General features: G+C 34.1%; 1 protein-coding gene across 1 annotated transcript; it reads right to left on the bottom strand.

Annotated features, from left to right (window-relative positions):
• Positions 1-477: 477 nt before the first annotated feature.
• Positions 478-3,699, bottom strand: LOC105055282 (myb family transcription factor MOF1). The gene is made up of 6 exons (XM_010937059.4): positions 3,376-3,699; positions 3,112-3,188; positions 2,985-3,021; positions 2,109-2,256; positions 1,753-1,990; positions 478-880 (listed from the first exon to the last, which is right to left on the bottom strand). Exons 1-6 carry the CDS (start codon positions 3,500-3,502, stop codon positions 560-562), a joined length of 948 nt encoding a protein of 315 aa, XP_010935361.1. The 5' UTR covers positions 3,503-3,699; the 3' UTR covers positions 478-559.
• Positions 3,700-20,656: the final 16,957 nt, after the last annotated feature.

Raw genomic sequence — 20,656 nt, 5'->3', positions numbered from 1 at the left:
GAGGGAGAGAGAGAGAGAGAGAGAGATCCCCACTATGCTATAAAATGACATTATTTAATTAGTTAAATAGTGCATACATTGGACATGCAAATTTCGCATTGGAAAATGCACAAACAAATGTACTTAGACAAACCTAGACAATTCTTCCATCATGATTTATGCCTATGTATTTGTATGTAAGCATGCTTGAGGTTGCTATGTGTGTGTGTATATATATATATATATTGGGGAATACATATAAGACATTTTTAATGCAAAGACCCACCAAATCCGTTCATGCCCACCGTGCTTTGCCAACACAGAATCTAAAGGCATTGTAACCCATTTTAATAGGAGTAAACTGCTTTATGCTCTTCCCATTGCATGTTGACCCCACCTTGTACCATTCTTTGCCTCCATCCTTTTCCTATGTTAACTCACAAACTTTTTTAGCAAAACAGCAGTAGACCACCACATATTTCATTGAAAGATTCCAAGGATTTAGAGTATGAAACAGTGTCAAAACATCTCATTACAAGAAAAAAAAAATGAAAAGAAAAGAAATTACAATGATCTAAGTTTAAGAACCACATATTGACATGGAGAGATCCAAATTTAAGCCCCGCCCGTTTAAGAAGACTGAGCAGTCCTCAGAATTTCTAGCCAAAGATGATGAGATGATGGATCTGCTTTCGCTTGCAGATGAAGCAATGGTCCTGTGATTGTGATGCATGGGCAAGCTTAACGTCAATGAGCAATCATCCACTTCCTCATCCTTTATGCCATGATCATCAAAAGATGATGGTGACACACAAGATTGGCATCTTTTCTCATCATTCTCCTTGGACTTGAGCTTTATGGTATTATTAGGCATGAGAAGTTGGTCATTTAGTTTGAACACCTGTCAATGGATATAAAATGGAAAGTTTGAGTTAGTTCTATTTTGGAATGATAACCTACACTTGGATGCACATGGGTAATTGTTTGGTTGAGACTCCAAAATGAAATCCCATGCAGTTACTATCTCCCTTTATATTTTGCAATAGGGGAAAAAGTAAACTAATATTTGACTCCACAATTGAGTCATAGAGAAGCAATTTTTGATTAATTATTGGAATAGAGCAGATTTTTCATCTCATAAGGTATACTACAATAAAAATTACTCGAGACTTTGTATGAAAAATTCTTCTGACAAGAATTACTGATTCTTTGATTCTTTCCTCATCTTCTGACAATTTATCTTTTGTTAAATCTTTTTTTTAAAAAAAAAAAAAAAAAGCTTTTCTCTGCAGTGTGTCTCTGCTGCATTACCTAAAAGCCTTTCTCCGACGTATAGGAAGGCATCTATGCATTCTAAAAAAAAAAAAAAAAGGGATGCATCTATGTACTGGAAGTGAAAGATAATGTGATAGTACTTCAACATAGGAGTCAATGCATAAAACTATGTTGATATAACATTTAATTCTTTTAACTATATATGAAACAAAAATGATATTAATCATGAAAAATTAAAGTGTATATGGTGTTAAAATTTTAAATCTAAATATATGAACTTTAGACTTCAAAATAAAGGCTGTGTTATTCCAACATCCATTCAATCTTATCAAAATTAAACAAAATACCGAAACTATGAAAGTTGGTCTAGATGGTGATGGAAACAGGTAAGAATAACAACAACATAGGGAGAAAAAAAAAAAAAAAGACACCAGAGAGGATAGAGTCTGAAGGGAGAGTGGGGAGTGGGGAAGGGTCCTCTTTGCCTTTATGTTGTACCTTAAAAGGGCCAGTGTCTTCTTCCATATGCCCCTGCGCTTTGTCCTTAGAAAGCTGATCACCTGCCAAGAACCCTGTTTCTATGTCATCTTTCTGCCATCTTAAGTTCCCCTTTATTCCCCTTTTCACTGCCATGGCTTGCAAATAATCATCAAAAGAGTACTGAGAGGTGACCGTCTCACAGATTCCTTTGCTGCATTGCAAGCTACTGGAGATGGCATGTGCCTCCATTCGACTCCTATTTTTTTTTTTTTAATGGACAAAAGAAGGGATAAAGAAAGAGCAAAAGATGGTGAAAAGTGAAGAAGATATGGGGAATTCCTTCATTCTTTCCAGATGCACATTAGATAGCTAACCTTTTCATGGGAAGAGGAGGGAACATGAACTGAGTCTGGAATTCCTTTTGAGGTTTCAAAGAAGAGAAAAGAGAACCATCATTTTGCTCATCAGCACCAGCATCAGTATGTTCGCATGAATGTCTCTTCTCTTGAGTCTGTTGCAAACCTGGTGGTCAATGAGAAATTAATTTTGTTAAATTACCTTTTGCTATGATAGAGCTTATAATTCTTCTATTTACTCAAAAGAATAAAATTTAACAGGCAGATCTTATTAACTTTTGTGTTCCCCCCTCTTTGGAGAGTATAAAATTTTTGAGACAGGAAACAAAAAAAGAAGTAGGATGTTCTTTTTTTCCCTCCTGGTGAAGCGTTTTTCTTTTTCCGTCGTGGATTAGGAGAGAGACCAACCACTTTGAAAGGTGCCACTTCCATAGTTCATGCTCTTCTGGTTTTCCTTTTAATCTGTTTTCTTTTTTTCTTTGGAGAAGACACGTAGGAGATTATGCACTAAAGAAAAATGTGCCTTAGTGAATATGGTAGGATTGGTGGATAGGGCACATTTTCAAATTTAGCTACTGATTTGTAGTTTATTTAAAGTAATAGTAACTAAGAAAAAATAATTTTCAAAGATAAACAGAGAAAACAACAAGAAAAACGATTTAGTTGCCGATGTTGGAAAGATGATACACTTCTTGATTAGTTTGTCACAATTGTTTGCAGAAAAGAGGAGAGGAAGAGAGATCGAGATCCTCCAGCTTCACAATAAATATAAGAAATGATAACAAACGACATTCAAATAAAAATATGGTCTTGTGATTAAAGAGAATAGAAATTACTATCAGATAGACATTCTTCATTAGAACTCATAAAAAGTTAGGAGATATGTCTGCAGACCTTGCTTGCCAATGTCATTCCTCATGCTTCTATACATCTGATAGTAAAAATATCATATTCATGTGAGCCAGTAAAATTTGAAGGAAATAATGACGCAATTGATACTAAATGGAAAGATCATATATACCTGTAAATGGCTCTTGACGTGTGAAATAGTTAGCCCTCTTACATCCATCAGCTGAAGAACAAGTTTAGGCGTGGCTTCTGCAGGAATAGCAATAAGTAATATATATATAAAAAAAAATCCATTTGGTAAATAAGAACCCAATGGACAATGTTCATTAAAGCATCAGGTGGATACTTGAGAGCTAACTAAGAGGAAGACAATATCACAAGGAGCGTACACATATAAAGGCCTTTTACAAAAAAACTACATTAAGAGAAGACATACTGTCCTGGCCTCCAAGCCTTTCAATGGCATGAACAAAGCAGTGATGGAGATCCGGTGTCCACCTCAAGCGAGGAACTTTGGATCTTATGTACTGCCTCACTGCTCCATTCCTTCCACAAGTCCCCATTTTTCTTCCTTCAACCTACTCGAGTGGGCTTCTCCTCTTTAGAAATATCAAAGAAAGAAGCAAACAAGCCTTTTCTTTCTGTATGTTAATAAGCTAAGCAGTATCTGAGGATGTGAAAATTTTTACCACCCTTGCCTAACCCTCATCAGCTAAGGATCACAAACCGCACTTCGGTCATAACTCAACCATCCTCCTATCACACCATCAGTTTGTCTTGCTCCTCCACCAGCCACTCAAAGGGTCAATAAATATTGTTGGGAGAATGTGTAGAGTTTAAAGCAACTCCAACACACACACACACGCACACGCACAGAGAGAGAGAGAGAGAGCTCCCCGGGTAAAAGTATAGGCTCTGGTCACGAGCCTAAGATCTTCTGGAAATAATAATGATTATTATTTGGACGGGCATGCAGATGTAGGGGTGGCTTTTGACCCACCCAACGTCGTCATGATCACAAAAAAACGGCTATAGAATCTCTGAGGGCTCGATTTCCCTCCACTTCCCTTTCTCTGCTGCTCCACAATCGCTGGCCCATATATTGTCCTATTTTCCTTCAATTATACTGCGCGAGTTATATATAAAATGCGGACAAGGACTAATATGAATTGGCTACATCTCACTATAGTGTCTATGAGAAAATATTTTATTTTACTTCACTTCATTTTTATTTTATTTTGGCTTATCCTGTGGTCAAACATCTTGTAACTCCTATCACTGGCTTTCTTTTCGAAAAGTCAACCAGTTATGCAGGAACGGGGAACAAAAGAGAGAATCTACGCCCTATGAAGCATTTAGAATTCAGCTCGAGTGCCTAGTAATTGTGACGTAAAACAACCGAAGTTTATCGATCCCCGGAACTGGATGGGCTTTTCAAATCAATCACAAAGGTTGTCCACGTTTTTGGCAAAAGGAAAGGGGAAAAAAAAATGAAGCTACTGCAGATGCAGTGACTTGGAGATAATGAGAATCCTAACCTGGATGCTTGAAAGGTAATCTTATGCTGATCATCCAAAAAAAAAAAAAGGGAAATATTATCATGAATGCCTCTTAGTTATGCACAGCTTTTTTCATCATGTATGGTGCAAAAAGTTCAGGATTATCTCCACCAATAAAAGATCACCAGTTCAGTACTACCACTTTCAAACAAATAAGAATATCTACCTCTACTTCAACCATAGTGCAACTCCACAATAAACCTTTGACATGCCATGCTGGATCGTAATTATCCATTTATCTCTAACATAAACTACACTTGTATGGTTTTAGTTAATAGTTGAAAGTTTTGCTGCCACTACTTTTCAACAATTAGATCACTAGTTTCTACCACACACACGCAAAAAAAAAAAAAACAAAAACAAAAACAGTTAGATCACTGGTCGTTCTAAGAAGTAGGTCCTTATTTCCCAAAAGAGAGATTCTTCAACCAAACAAGGAGCATGAGAGCCCAAGTGCCATAAAAATATTAAAGATGCCTTTTACATCGTTGTAAGAGCGTGTCTCCCGGTTCCAAAGCATTGTGAAAATGACCGGCCACCAAAGTGAATGGAAAAAAGTTAGCTCTTGGTACCCTCTCTTTTGAGAGAGAGAGAGCGTAATGAATACTATTTAATTAATTAATAAATGATTACAAAGAAAAGACGTACATTTATTAATATAGCAAGAGCTCATTGATAAGTTAATACCTTGTTATTTATTTACTCTTTTATATCTTCTTCACTGATTTGGGTATGCATTGTTCCCCAGGCAGGGAGACAAGAGAGTCTCTTGTCTTAATGAGGGGGATTAAAGGAAAGTACACAAATTTAATTAATAAATATGGTTGTTGCTGAGACTGGAGAGAAAAGAAAAGCAGTAGGTATGGTAACGGCGATTAGATTTTCTCCGTCTGGCTGAAGTTTAGCCGCATGTATCTCATGTTGGTAGGTCTACGCCCGTACCATCATCTTCCTCGGTCCAGAACCCGGAGCACGCCATCAAATGCCAGCAGGCCCAAAATTTACAGCAGGTAAAATATTTTCTCACCAGAAGTTGTGATCGTGCTTCAAGTATATGTTTATGCTTCAACTTTCTTGGGGTATTCTTTCACTCAGGATGAACGTTTTGATCATTGTATATCACCCAAGATATTGAAATGCCTTTAGGTCTTGCTATGGGCCCATGTAGTTTCTCCTGATTTGGTTAAATTAAATTTTAGTAGTTAACGCCTCCCTTCTGCCCAAATTGTTTTTTAAAAGAAAATGTGAGCCTGTCCGGGCGTCACATAAGTTAGAAATATTTTGTTGTTCAGTATACTTATCATCCCGTCCATCTAATAAATGTCTGCATGGAGAGTTCTCAAATTAGTATCTAGCTTGTTGATGTCATGACTCCATATATAATTATGTATAAGTCTAACATTTCTTCTGAAGAGAAATGTTATGTTAATATAAGTCGGAAGGAGATGATACAGAAGAAATAGATAGAAAAAAGTGTGCCCTTGGTATTCAACCAATGCATCGAAAATTCTAGTCTAATCTAGATAAAAGCTAGAAACAATTTCATAAATCTGTATCTTATATGAATTTTTTTTTTTTTTTTGGTAGAAGAAGTATTGGTTGTTACTATGCACAAAGCAGAGCCAGAAGGAGGCATATTTTTTTTTAAAAAATAATTTGCAAGGACACAAAGCTCCCTTGGGTGAAACCAATTCTTTTTTACCAATGTTCCCATATTGGTTGAGATTCGGTTGTATTTGTGCTCCACATCATCCCAATATGTAAACTACCATCCATCTTAATGGAAATCAATACCTAAAAACTTTAAATCAGTGATACCTAATGATATTCGGTGTCTTGAATTATATAAAACGGTTGTGTTTGTGCTAACAAGCAAAATATCATTTATCTTAAATAAAATATAAATATTTTATTATTAAAATTGAAAAAAAAAATACCTAAAATTCAAATCAGTGGGAATCTCAGTACCTGAAAGGAAAAAAAAAATTTGTTTTCCCAAACTTCGAGATGATGAAGCAGGCCTGTGTTCATCTCCTGAGCCACCAAGCAAAGTGACCGGTGCCTCAGCTTTTAAAAGCCTTGCTTCCCGCCGATAATCCAATTTGCATTCACGGCGACGCCTAACGTATAGACCTCATCGATATTTGCCACCCAGTTTTTAGTACTCTGCCCCCACCCCAGCCCGAGTCGCAAAGAAGTTTCAGCATCAAGAGGCGAGTCCCCACCTGAGGGAATGACACGTTAACAGTTAAAACGTCATGATTATGGAAGAAGAATAAAGCCTTTATTCTTTTGGGAGGACTCCTTTTTGCCCTTGGAGTTTTTTCTTTTGGGTACAACCCGGCTTGGCATTTAGTGGGGAGACAGAATAGAAGCAATGATGGAGTTTCCTGCACCAAGGAATGATGATGGGGACGACAGGAGGGCAGATAGCGAGTACCCACCGGGCCATCAGGAACGAAGAAATAAAATTTTATAAAACTGAAATTTTTGATATTTTAATTTGTTTTAAAGTATTTGTTTGTTAGGAATAATCAAATAATGGAGACTTCGAGGCCGCCGGGTATTCTTGGCGTTTGTGGACAGAACTGGGAAGATGTGTGGAAAGGCGTGAAAAAGAGATCAAAATGAGGATCATGGGTGAATTGTAGCTTTGACTTTTATGACGTAGATGAATCATTTGATCTGTGTATGTATGGGATGTTTTGTAGTTGTGGGTGGGTGATGTAATGATGTGGATTCTGCCTTTGAAGCTTTGAAAATATCTATTATGAAATTATTATTAATGCTCATCTCTTTTTTATTAATATAATTATTACGTACCTAGTCTACAAAAATTATTATTCATATTATATACCTCTTAATTTACCTTACATTTGCAAAGCATGCCCCTCCCATAAATTTTTGGCTGAGAATGTTAAAAATAAGCATTTGGATTTATTTGATGTTATTATCTATTTATATTAGTATCCATAAAAATTTAATATCCAATTTGTATGAAAAAGAGCTATATTTTATATAATTTTATCAAAACTATTAATACTTAAAAAAAATATAATTTGTTAATATATATCATCCATCAAAAATTTAATGAAAGGGTATACATATGAAAATCAGATGATTTGAGAATATATATATATATATATATATATATATATATATATATATATATATATATATATGCACGCATATATGTATATATGCAGAAAAAATTTATTATTAGTTAAATTAATGATTACTATTTATCTAAAAAATAATATTTGAAATTCATATATTATAATAAAAATTATTATAATATTATACTTATTTTTTATTAAGTAAAAAAAAAAAGGTTATACCAATGTCCAACTCCCCTCTCACACCATGAGAGCCCCATTATATATATTTTATTAATTATTTTAATTATCATTTGTCCTAATAAGCATCTTAAGGTTTCATTGTTGGAGCCTAATTTGGCCTATAGAATTTCTCATTATATTTATAAATAGTGATATATTATTAAATATTTATCATATATATTTTCATAAAAATAATTTATTATATTTTTATAATTTAAAAATTATTATTTATGTATATTTTTTCGAACCATTCTATTTTGATAACTACACATCCTAGAATTTTTGACCAACGATGCTACTAATTAGCCCTTTTGTAGGAGGACACTGTCATCTTTTTTTTTTTTTAATAATATTTTTGAAAAAAAATTAAGATTCATTTTTTTACAAACCTAAAAAAAATATTAATATAAAAATAATAAATTTTATTTAATATTAAAATTAATTATTTATTAACACTGCTCGTTAAAAATCTAGCCATACGGATAAAAGGAGATACCGAAATCATTACAGCAGTTGTTGCAGCGATTACAACAGAATTATTTAAAAGTTAAACATTCGGATACGCTCTAAGACAAGGATGACACCATGCAACCTTATTCCTTGGAGAGAAAAAAAGATCATAAATAAATAAATAAAAGAAACTCCTGAAACCCATGTTAGATGTATATAAAAGTTTATATTAAGAACACAGCAAAAATTGAAGAAGCGTAATTCACTTTTTCGTTTTTCCTGGTCTTATTACTCCCGACCACCAATGAACAAAAATGCGTAACTAATTAACAGAAGAAGTGGAGTGCGAGATCAAGAGTATAGCAAAAAATTCTAGACCAATGTGTGCTCGTTCGAAAATGGGCCTCCATTCTCACTCACAGAAGGCCACATCTAAAATAGGGAGCGTAGGTTCACCATTTTGAAAAATAAATGAAATATTTCCAGATAGTATTGGTACTTCATGCATCACAACCAATTTGATAGACTGCAGCTCTTGTTCTAAAATCACCAAAAAAAAAGAAAAAAAAAATACCATGCAACCATAGTTTTAAAATCTCCATATATTAGCTCCGCCGGCGAGCCGCTGAGACTGAGGTGAACCAAGATTTTGGTTGGGCTTGCTAACAATTACCAAGGTCCAATCCTTATTTTCCATCATGGGCCTGCATGAATTGTAATTGATGAACTTTGGTCCAGAATGAAGGCTCCATCATGGCAACTGCAACAACTGCTATAATAACCATGTTACCAGGGGCTGAAACTGAAAATGTCATGACTGGATCATACAAGTACTAAATATAAAACAGCATGCTGCTACTTCCTGGTCACACAAATCTGGTATCCAAATATATAGACTTTGAAATGTTCAATGGGACTCAGAGGTGTTCAATGGCTTACAGCTTCTGGGCATTCGCATGCGATGAATTGGTCACCAACCAGAGGAAATGATGTTTTAGTGATGCTTCTCTGGCCCTCTCTGCTTTATGAAACACCACATCAAATAGTGAATCAGAGTTTCCTTGAAATAGGTAGTGAATACAAAACTAGCTTCTGCAGGGGAGCAAAGGAAACCAAATACTGCATGCAAGCTATGACCAGGTGAGATATAATGGGGACAGAAAAAAGAAAGAAAAGGCACATCTTGGCTATAGTATCTAGTGTACCCTAAACAATCTAGTGTAGCATTTTTGGTGATACTGACCTGTACATGCTAATTTTAGCTTCAATACTTAGGTTTGATGGCAGAAAGCTATTGGAAGTTGTTTCCCGAGTTGAGTACTGTTCATAAGTAGTGAAAGAAAGGGGTTCACATGCCAAGGCAAAAATTGTACAGTGAATGCAGTGCTACTTCTCCCAAGTCCCAAGAAGCCATCTTTCTTTTATCACATGACTGCATCCACAGCCAAAGAATTTAATTATATTTCCACATTTTCATGATTTTAACACTTGAGATATGCCACCCTTTTTTCAGCAAGTTCTATGCTTATCATTGTTGTTCAATTATTTTGAGCTTATCTAAGGTTATTGCCCAATGCCTTCAATGGTGAACTCAGCATTCAAGTAAGAATCCAAGAGTTCGAGAACAAATCACCTATCACCCATGATTCCCTGATGCTAGGAAATCAATGGACAAGCAGTCAAAATTATATTGACAAGTTATCGTAAAAAACAATGCCCTGAACCTAAGAGACAGAACTTATTATCAAATGAGTCATTGTTGGCAGTGAGGGTCACACTTCCATGAGTTGGTTTGGCCTGGTTGACAAGTATGAGCTCCATTAAGTAGTCTAGATCTTCAGTGCAACATAATACTTCTTCATTGCTAGCTTGAATGTTAATTTTATCTTTCCAAAGAGCGAATCCCAGATTCTCAAACCAATCATACACTCTAGCTGACCTATATATTTTCCTTTCCTGAGAAAAAGTAGCTGACCTTTAAATGTTCTAACAAAACTGTTCATATGAGAAGGATTTCTGATTCAGTGAATATATTGGAGAAATGTGGCAGATGATAGAACTTGTCAAGAGAAGAAAGCTATTGGAGTGCCGGCTGGTCGGTTGATAGAACTTGTGCAAATCGTGTTGAGCCATGTGGAAGGGGGAATTTTGTGACTTAATATAAAGATGTAGCCCGGCCCGGCCCACCCCAGGAGCAAGTCTTCTTGTGCCTCACTGTATTACGAAAAGGTTTCCAAATTCAAACGCCGGAAGTTAACATTATTTTACTGTTTCATGGAAACTACTTATTAGATCACTAATCATAAGTAGCAAACATGATTTTAAATTCTGTACCATACATTTTATGCATACCAATAGAATGGTTCATGTTTTATACCCAAAAATCAATTTTGAATATTATAATTTTTTTAAAGATATGTTTGGTTGAAAAAAGTTGGACTCTAGAATAGGAATAAGGATAAATGATTCGAATTCCAGCCATTTGATTTGAAAGAATTTCATTGCTCCCATTTTTCAAAATTCAATCTCTACTCTCTTCTGGTATTCAAATCATATTTCGATTCTGATCATAAAATTATAATACATTGGGAGATATGGCCCTTTTGATTCCATTCTGATACCGATTCGGTCACGAATCAAACATGTCCTAAATATCAATGATAAAAGATTAGTATCCTTGCCCCTTGCTACCTTACGTTGTAATGAGAGTGTGAGGTGTCTAAACTTGATTTTTGGAAGCGCACCATCGTAACTGACAAGGAAACTAAGGTAGATAAATATTCAAATTTTCAAAATTTAAATTCAAGAATTCAAAACTCAAACTCAAACAATGTGACAATTTGAATTCCGATTATTTCAAATGACTGATAAGGAAGCCAAGCTCATCAAAATTTTGATTCTGATTGATAATGAATCAAACTGGATGAAAATTTGAGAATTTAAAATCAAATTTTTTAAAATTTTGAATTTTTTTAGTTTGAGTTCTAAATTCTTGGATTTGTTTCTTGAATTTTCAAATCCTCTTGTAACTCGGGCTTTAATCATGAATGTCCTGGGCATTGCTTAACCATGCAGCCCTCGTTATTTTAAATGATGTTCAAATTTGTTGGGATGCCTATGCCAATGGATTTGACTCCTTGAATTGTTTATATGTCACATTTCCTAATATAAGCCATGAAACCTTTTTTTTTTCCTAATATTATGCTATTTCAAATCTAACATTTATACTTTACAAAACAATTCTTGATGATTGATAATTGGGTGTTGAGAAGATAAGACCATGTGATAAGATATATAATAGCTAAAACTCTAATTACTAGTTTCCTTAGATGCAAGGGAAATATGGCACCCTTAGCTTGATGACCTCAATCGTATGAAAGCACAATGAAATAGTAATTGGCTCTTGATACCAAGTCGGGTTATATGGAGGAAAAAGATATCTAGCTGTCAACCCACCGGAGATATGTGCTGGGCAAGTCACAGTCCCTAGCTCTTTAAGCAAACGGGCAATCATGAGTGACTACAACCGAAACATAGTCCAGGATATTGATGTCGTAGCATCATTAACTTGAAATGAGCATTATCATACTTGTGCACGCCATTACATCCACTGGTTAGGGTATATGTCATTCATGTGAGTTGGATGTGATTCATGATGAATGGTTGCAATCGCTTTGACTCTGAAATTATCTCGAAGCTAAATTATTTTACAAAAATTGAAATTTTGACGTGAATAGAAATTTATCTCGCATAAGAAATCATCTTATCCATATGGCGATCATGTAAGGGTGGCATTTGGGTTAGATTGGGTTCGATCGATGCAGATCGGATCAAAAAATCATCAATTCGAACCAAATCTGTTTATTAAACAGGTCAAAAATTCAAACATAAATCCGATATATTTATCAATCAAACAATTTGATTCGATCCACTTAATATATTTATTAAATAGATTAAGTCAGGTTAAATGGGTTAAACAGGTTAAATAAATTTGATATGGATTAAATTGATTAAACATGCTAAACATGTCGAATTAAAGAGGACATAAATAAAATATATAGGTTTTAAATAGATTAAATAAATTTTAAATGGATTAAATGAGTTAAATGGATTGTTTAACTCAATCTGACCTGAATATTAAATAAGTTAAATAGGTTAAACAGGTCAAATATCTAAAATCTAAATCTAATCCAAATATTAAATTGATTAATGGATCGGTCTGTTTATAACTCGAATCCATTTAATCTAAATTCAAACTTATTTATAGTAAGTCAAACATAGGTCAAATTAGTGGATTGGGTCATAATTTGATGGCCTTACTATGATGTGGCATGATTCATAAGAGTACCATTATAATTGCAATAATCCAACATCATATCCAAAAAGACTATCTAAAAAGTGCTACTTGGATCTCTAAGTCTTGTATGAATACCTATGATCTAATCGTGAAAAATAAATTTTTTTTTTCAATTTATTTAACTCGAATCTCCTAAAAGAAAACTAAAAGAATTGTAAAAGTAGGACTTAAGTCATCTTTTCTTTCATTAATCATCCACACAAACTAAGGTACATAACTCTTATTTATAATAGCTAGTGAGATCTTCTCTTGTATAATTTGAGTAGGACTCCTCTTAAGAAAAGCCTTCGTTTGTAATTTTCTCGAATCGAATTTATCTTTCTAACATGAATATGATTATGCCTCTAAAAAATGATTAATATAAAAAATATTAAAATTTTATATGAGGTAGATCTCAATCTTTCATCATTTTTATTTTATGGCGCTCTATCTAATTCTTCACAGATATAACATAATATCTGATTAAAATCTTTTCCAACAAGAAAAAATATTAGTTTGATCGGTTTATTTTGAGATGCAAACAATACAATTAGTTAGCTCAAAATTATAAATTTTGAAAAGATATTTAAATTTTAAAAAAAGATCATCTCAATCAAATGTTGCATAATCAAGTTATGATTTTTTAAAGTTTGTTACATAATTTGACTTTCTTATATGGTATATCCTGCTCCTAGATCCTATCCACTTCTATCCGCAATGATCAAAATAGTTTACATAAAGTATAGTGATCCTTCTAGATACACGCAATGGTTAAAATGATTCATATCAAATCTATTGGTTCTTCTTAATATTCATACTAAACAAAATGGTCGACAGTGAGTTGATGATTCTTCTAAATACTAGTAATATCTAAAATGATATACATCATATGATGATGTTCTTAAATATTTCATAGTGATTAAGATGATCAACGCCGAGTATGACGATCCATCTAAATGAACACAATAGCTCTCCAACAAATAATCAATATAACTAAATATACATCCATGCATCCAAATGAGTTTGTATCATGGTATCTCCCAGTCCACATATATCATAGGCTGAAAAATCTATTTTTGATACCATTTATAGCAATATAGAGCCTGATGGATCCTCATCATAATCCACTTTACCTGATTTGTTACGTCTATAAGATTCTTGATTAAGCTCTTTAGAAAAAAATAAAAACCTTTCCCATAAAGCTCCTTCAAGCAAGTTTCCTTTGCATTCCTTTCGATTCTTTGGCAAATGCATTTCTTTTGATTCTTTGGCAGACGTTATCAAGTAATGGAAAAGATGCAAGTGGATGTGCAACAGTTGTTATCCACCTTTCTCATGTTACTCGGTGGCCCCCACTCTCGCACATGCAAGCAACATTAATTATGCAAGGAAAATAATTACAAAAAATGGCTATAGATGTCTCGATGCACATGAGATTAAAATAGTTTATATTTTATTCTCTCCTGAAATATTTGGAAGAAAGATTGAAGATAAAGATATATACAACAAACAAATAAAAAAATTATCTATTTAGGTTATCATTTTTTAATTTTTCTTGTTTTGCTCAACATCCATTTGCATAATTAAAATGAGAATCAAGATTATATGGACCATCTAGTAACACAATCTTGTCATTTTACTCTCTGAATATATGATTGTGATCTTTAACTTTCAAAAACCGATAAAATTATTTTTTTATTAAAAAAAATAGTAATAAAATTATTTTATTAAATCTAAATAATTAAAATTAAAAAATATAATTATTAATTTTGTGGTTAAGAGTAGATGAACTAGTTTTGATAGCATTTTGATTTTTTTTTAAAAAAATATTATAAATATTTTTATATTTTTATGAAGCTCTTGACAATAAATGATATTATAAAGATATATATATATATATATCACAAAGCCAACAAAAATAAAAGCCAATTAACCACGGAACTCCCTTCTCACCGACCAATCACGTGCGCTCTGAATACTCTCTCAATTTTATAAATATTTCCAGGTAATCCAGTTACGCATTTAAAACATACGGTGTATTAAGTGACTGTCGAGAGTTCTAGAACTCTCTCTTGCTTATTTTATCCAATCCAATTAATTAATATAAATAAAAGCTTTCCCGCGTGGGCTATCTCCATACTCGAGCAGCGCTCCCAGCATACAAACTTCTATGCGACCGCGTCGTCAAAACCCCATCACGTCCACCCACTACGACGTCACGCCCCCACGACACCGCGAACCAACGGGCTACATGACTCCTCGCTGACCGAACGGTTGGCCGATATATCGCTCGCATAGAAAAATCCTTGCACGACCGACGGGAGTCCGCAGGTCGTTGCCGGAGATGGAAGAAGATGGACTTCCAAGGGTACGCCTTTTGAGGCCTTCGGGGTACGGATAATATAGCGGGCCCCACCTCTCGTGGAGCTGACAATGGTCTCCCGCGTGCCACGTCATTACCGTTACCACATTAGTGGTCGCCGTGGGCCCCACCATCCCATCCGGGTCGGGCCCTATCATTGCAACTTAAATTATCGCCCGAAAAGACGCTCCCAATGAGGCCGAAAAGTAATCATATCGCGATATTTTCCAGACCGTCGTTTCATGATAAACTCCGTCAACTCCTCCGTCAATTGTCACGTTGACCGAGCCCAGATTCCGCCCTCAGGACCAACAGATACCGTACGCTCCTCGTTTGCCGTTATCTGACGGCAATAAAATAGATACCCTATGGGATTTGATATAAATGGGAGATAATGTCTGTAAAGGAGAAAAGCAAAAGCTTCCTTTCCCCTCTCAAACGAAGTGCTTTTGGAACGTTACAAGACAAATCATGGGAAAAAAAAAAGGTAATAAAGATAAAATAATTGTTATTATAATCAATTATTTGGTGTAAAAAAAAGATGGTGATGGGGACCAAGTGGTTTTAGTCTTCTTTCTTTTAGAGGCTTCTGTCGAGTTGATCACGCGGTCAAATTAACGGTCCACAAGCGGTAGGCAGCAGTCTGGGTCCAAATCAAATCAGATTCTGATGGCGATCAGCAACGGATCTGGTCACCCCGGCACCAGAAACGAGGCATGGGTTGCAGGCCGACTGTCCCTGGTAGAATTGATGAGATGCCAAATTTCGGGTGTTATGTCACCTCAATTGTTGTTGTGTTCTTCCAAGGTGCATAGACTACAGAGTTTCTATCAAGGTACTGCTTGGAAGAATAAAATTATGTTAACAACTCTGATGAACAATGTTGCAATGAAGCTTCAAACTTTCCTTCATTAAAATTTTGACAGTACGTACTTTCTTTTGGCTCATTTATCTGTGTGTCCTTTTAATCCCTTGTGACCAGAATTGGAAGAATTATTAGAAGGTTAAATTGCAACCAAATTTATAATGTGACATAACTCACCCAATTATCCAAGATGAACGTTCTAAGTTTCTTTTTGAGCATAGCCCATTGCGTTTAGAGTCATCTAATGCCAGTGGTGCGCAAAATAAATTTGATGAGTTACGATATATCCTCTAAAAATTTGTCACTTAGAGCAGTGGATTCATGATATTGCATATTTTTTTTTTACATGAAATGTTGCATGATGCATTGTTTTGATTTTGAGCAATTTTAGTAAGTCATTATCCGATTAAACAATTCAACTTGCCGAAATTCCACTCAAAAATATTTATCAGAAATACTTGTCAACCGTATCTTTGTCCAATAATATTGTGATTCTCAATTATTAGCTAAGACCTAAAGTCATGAGGTAGCTAGAAAGTCTAAATCAGGATCCTATTGAAAATAATGATGTTTTGGTTATTTTTTATATCTCGCACATGATATTAAGCTTTGTCATCTCTCTTTTTTACCCAACCATAAAATGTAAAAAAATTCAAACGATGACTATATGTTGCATTTGGACACATTGAAAACAAAACCACCTTCAGATTTGACCTAAAAATTTCCATGAATCACAATTGAAATTCCTATACTGACATTCATCGAAGAGTAGATTATTTCATACGTACACTGTGGGAGATATATCGACTCTGCTCATGTTAAACTAACTTATATTTATCTTGAAAGCTAGGTTTCCGTATGATTCCATTGCATGGATCAAACCAAAATCTTACTGGCTAAGAAAGAGAATCAGTTCCCTAGAAAACTAATGGTAACCTTTATTAACCATAACTAATTAAGTCGAAGACTATCGTATATTCTACATATGCAATCCACCAAAAGAACCCAGCAGCATAAGTCGATAGCTAAAAGCCTTGTAGGACACTCTTGCATGCAACCTTCATGCCACTTTAATTAGGATGCAAGCTAAAGCACCTAACACTATGTCCTTTTCCATCAACCCCACTTATTCTTCCAAGTTCAGCCAACCTTTGCTCTCCTTATTTTGTAGCAAATGCTTTATTTTAACTAAAAATCCAACACAAGGCTACAAAACAACTTTGTTTTGGCAATTGTTGTACTATTTAATAAACATTTGCACTAGCAGAGATCCCACATGATGACACCACCATCCTTTGGGCTTATCTCCTGAGGCCTAAGGGCTAAGAACACCTCGCCTAGGCTTTCTTTCATATACTGATCTTTTCTCATCATACTTCCATTGTTGGAGATTGTGAACAGAAGCCTTCGGAGTAGCTGCAGTCCACCTTCTCTCCATGGCTTGCGAGTTAGAAGGGCACAACTCATTTCGAGGTATGCAAGTAGTCTATTGCTTCCCTTTTTCTTTCTTTTTGTTTTTTTTTTGGGTGCAAAGGAACATAGTTTCATATATCAAACGAAGCAAAATATCCACAGTAGAGCACTAGAGCAGTATCCTGTATGTTAACCAAAACCAGGAGCTCATAGTGCAGGAAAAAACACCCAGAATTATAATACAAAGAACCGATTCAAGAAGCTAAAGGAAATATAGACAAAGTTCCCGCAGAAACATAAATGCTGAAAAGGTAAGATCAAAGTAGAAGGGATGAAGGACATGGATATTAATAGCTGCAGCAGGTAAGGGAGGCCCAGTGAACCGTAGTTATGTTACTGCTTCCTTTTATTATGAGACTTTTCACGAAATAACAGCTCCGAACTGTAGCTACTTATTAGAACAACTGTGTAGGGGAGAACATGATTTATTCACTCAATCATATGTCCATTTTTGCCAATGGTATATATTCATGGTGCAATCATACTATGGAGCTAAAACTTAGCACTTTACAATAACACTGAGTATAAAGAGACACTGATAAGTATACATATGCCTGTTTTTTTGCCTCGTTTTTTTTTTGGTAAACATACATATGCCTGTTAGGTAAGCATAGCGATGACAACAAATGATTGGGTTTCTCAGGATCAAACCTTTGTGTCTCCAGAATGCATGAACATTGATCAATTCAATAAAAATAATGCCTAGATACATCCATTGTTAGCAACACCAAAACTTGCCTCGAACATTGTGAGTTTGCATAGTTATCAATGCAAGGTCTAGATGCGACTAGCTTAGCACCATCATATTTCTCAATATGAAACCTTCATGGTTGTACAACAGATTAACAATTATCAATTCAATATCAGTAATTCCCAAATACATTCACTTTCGGCGACACTAAAATAATATAATCAAATCTAGTCTTGAATATTCGAGGTTTGCTTTACTAGGGCAAGGTTTAGATGCCGCTCGTATAGCACTATTCTATTACTTTTCTTCGTTAACTACACTTGCTTTACAATGAAAAAGCTTTGATAAATGACTTTGATTGAATATTATCCCGAATATTCGAGAGATGCTATAAAAGGGAAATATTTAGATATAACTATAGTAGCACTATTGTGCTACTTCTTTTCTCTAACTGCACCTTCTTTGCATAGAAAAAAGCTCTGATAAATGACTTGTGTATCTCATCCTTATCTTGAAAATTAGAGGTCTACTCTATGAGGGCAAAGTTTGGATGGAATTAGAATGGTATCATCATGCCACTTTTTTTTGTTGATTGCACCTACTTACAATGAAAAAGCTTTATTTTTTATCAGGAAAAAAAAAAAACTTTACTAAATGACATAGGATAAGGTTTAGATGGAACTAGAGCGGTACCATCATATTACTTCTTTTTATTGGTTGCATTTGCTTACAATGAAAAAGCTTTACTTCTTAACGAGAGAAAAAAAAAAAAGCTTTACTAAATGACAAGTGTCTTCTAGATTTTAAGCTATTGGTTATAAATTTGTCCTGAGTTCAATAATATATTGGTGATCCATGATAGCATATACTTATTTCTAAGAAACTTAATAAAAATAAAGCTATTATAATGATAGCATAAAATTAATTTTCTTTTGATAAATTATAATTATAAATATTCTTATTTTGGTGCCTTCTTTTAATTTACATCCTTGTATTATTTTGTGGGGCCTGTTTATCTAACTACAAAAGAGCACCAACATATTTCACCCTTTGGGCGCTTCTCTAGATAATATATTTGCATTTTATCTACTGGCAAATCATAATTCATGCCATTTTGAAACCATGGGGGAACTCCTAGGAGGATCATATTTCTACTATTTGTATGTAGTTAATGGGTGGCAAGAAAATAATATCCGGAAGTGAGTACAGTAGGTTATTTACTTATTTGCAGTAGAAATAAAGACTAGCTATTTAGTTACGACTTTAATACACTCATCATATATTCGATCCCATCAATTTCAAAACTACCATGTAGTTAATATTTAATAAAATATATTTTTGTAGTCTTTCAATAACATCATCCTATATTTTTACTAATTTATTACACTTAGAGAAATATTATATAAGGATGATGATTTACTCCATTTCATTGTATATCTGATTGTAACATGATAGGATGAGTTTTAAGCAATCTATTTAGACTCAATAGAGGGTATAGGTTATGATATCAAAAACCAAAGTGAATTCAAGATAAGTGTATGTAATGATAAAATTCATCTCGAAACTGACTTAAATATATATAACTACTCCCCTCTCTGCCCTTTATCTTAGTCACTCAATTCACTTGTCCTATGGACTTCATCATTTGATCATCTTGTTTTAATTAAACCCTAGACACGATGTCCCACCCACTCCCCTATCCAAACCGATCAAATACTAGCCAATCTACTCCCTATCTACATCTAGATTTCTATCCACCAACTCCACATTAATTCGATCTTTTTTTCTTTTATCTTTTATATTACGATCACATATTCTTGCTTCAGTTCTCATAGAATTTCCTGATATAATTATGAAATTGCTTCAATTCGCACATATTTGAGCAACTTCAATTTGTTGTTTTATTAATTTTGACTTTCAAAAAATAACATTTTCAATTGCCATGTTTCTATTATTTTTAAAACTTTAATTTATTATATTCTATATATTAGATTCTTATTTTGTTTAATGTTATATGAAGTACTATATTTTACTTTTATTTATTTTTTGGCATTAACAAATTGATCTTTATAAATTTACTTGATCTGATTTAGCCAACCTAATCTATTTAACTCTATCTAACCCACCCTGCCTGAGGTAGAAATAAGCCGAGTATGGTTATATGATTTTAAATTATGGGACATATACAAGTAGCAGTCCATCCAATCTATATCTGAGCCTTTTGTCATTCCTAATATTATGCTCATGCCCAATCTTGGCTTTCTTTCTTTCTTTCTTTTTTTTTTTTTTTTAAGTATTGTTCAAAACAAAAATACAACACATGGTGAATGAGGATTATTAATAAATAAAGTTTTTCTTTTAAACCTAGATTTTCATTTTTCTTCTTGGTTGTGAGATAATCAATGAGTAAAGTTTCAGAATTATTTTTACGAATCAATGCATGTAATAATCTTTTATTCTTTTTGGATAACCAATCTTTAATTCCTTTCAAAACTATTTTGACATAGCAGCTCTTTTTCTTTCTTTTCTTAACTAATCATAGTAATACTTCTTACACCAAAAATTCAGCCATCATTCCAAATGCCACATCACCATCACAAGTTGCTAGCCCCAAATTGAATCCCACCTTTCCAATACCAATCA

The sequence above is a fragment of the Elaeis guineensis genome, chromosome 12, assembly GCF_000442705.2.
Source record: "Elaeis guineensis isolate ETL-2024a chromosome 12, EG11, whole genome shotgun sequence".
NCBI lineage: Eukaryota > Viridiplantae > Streptophyta > Magnoliopsida > Arecales > Arecaceae > Elaeis > Elaeis guineensis.
Note: the sequence above shows the minus strand (reverse complement) of the source record. Positions and strands in the feature narration are given on the sequence as shown.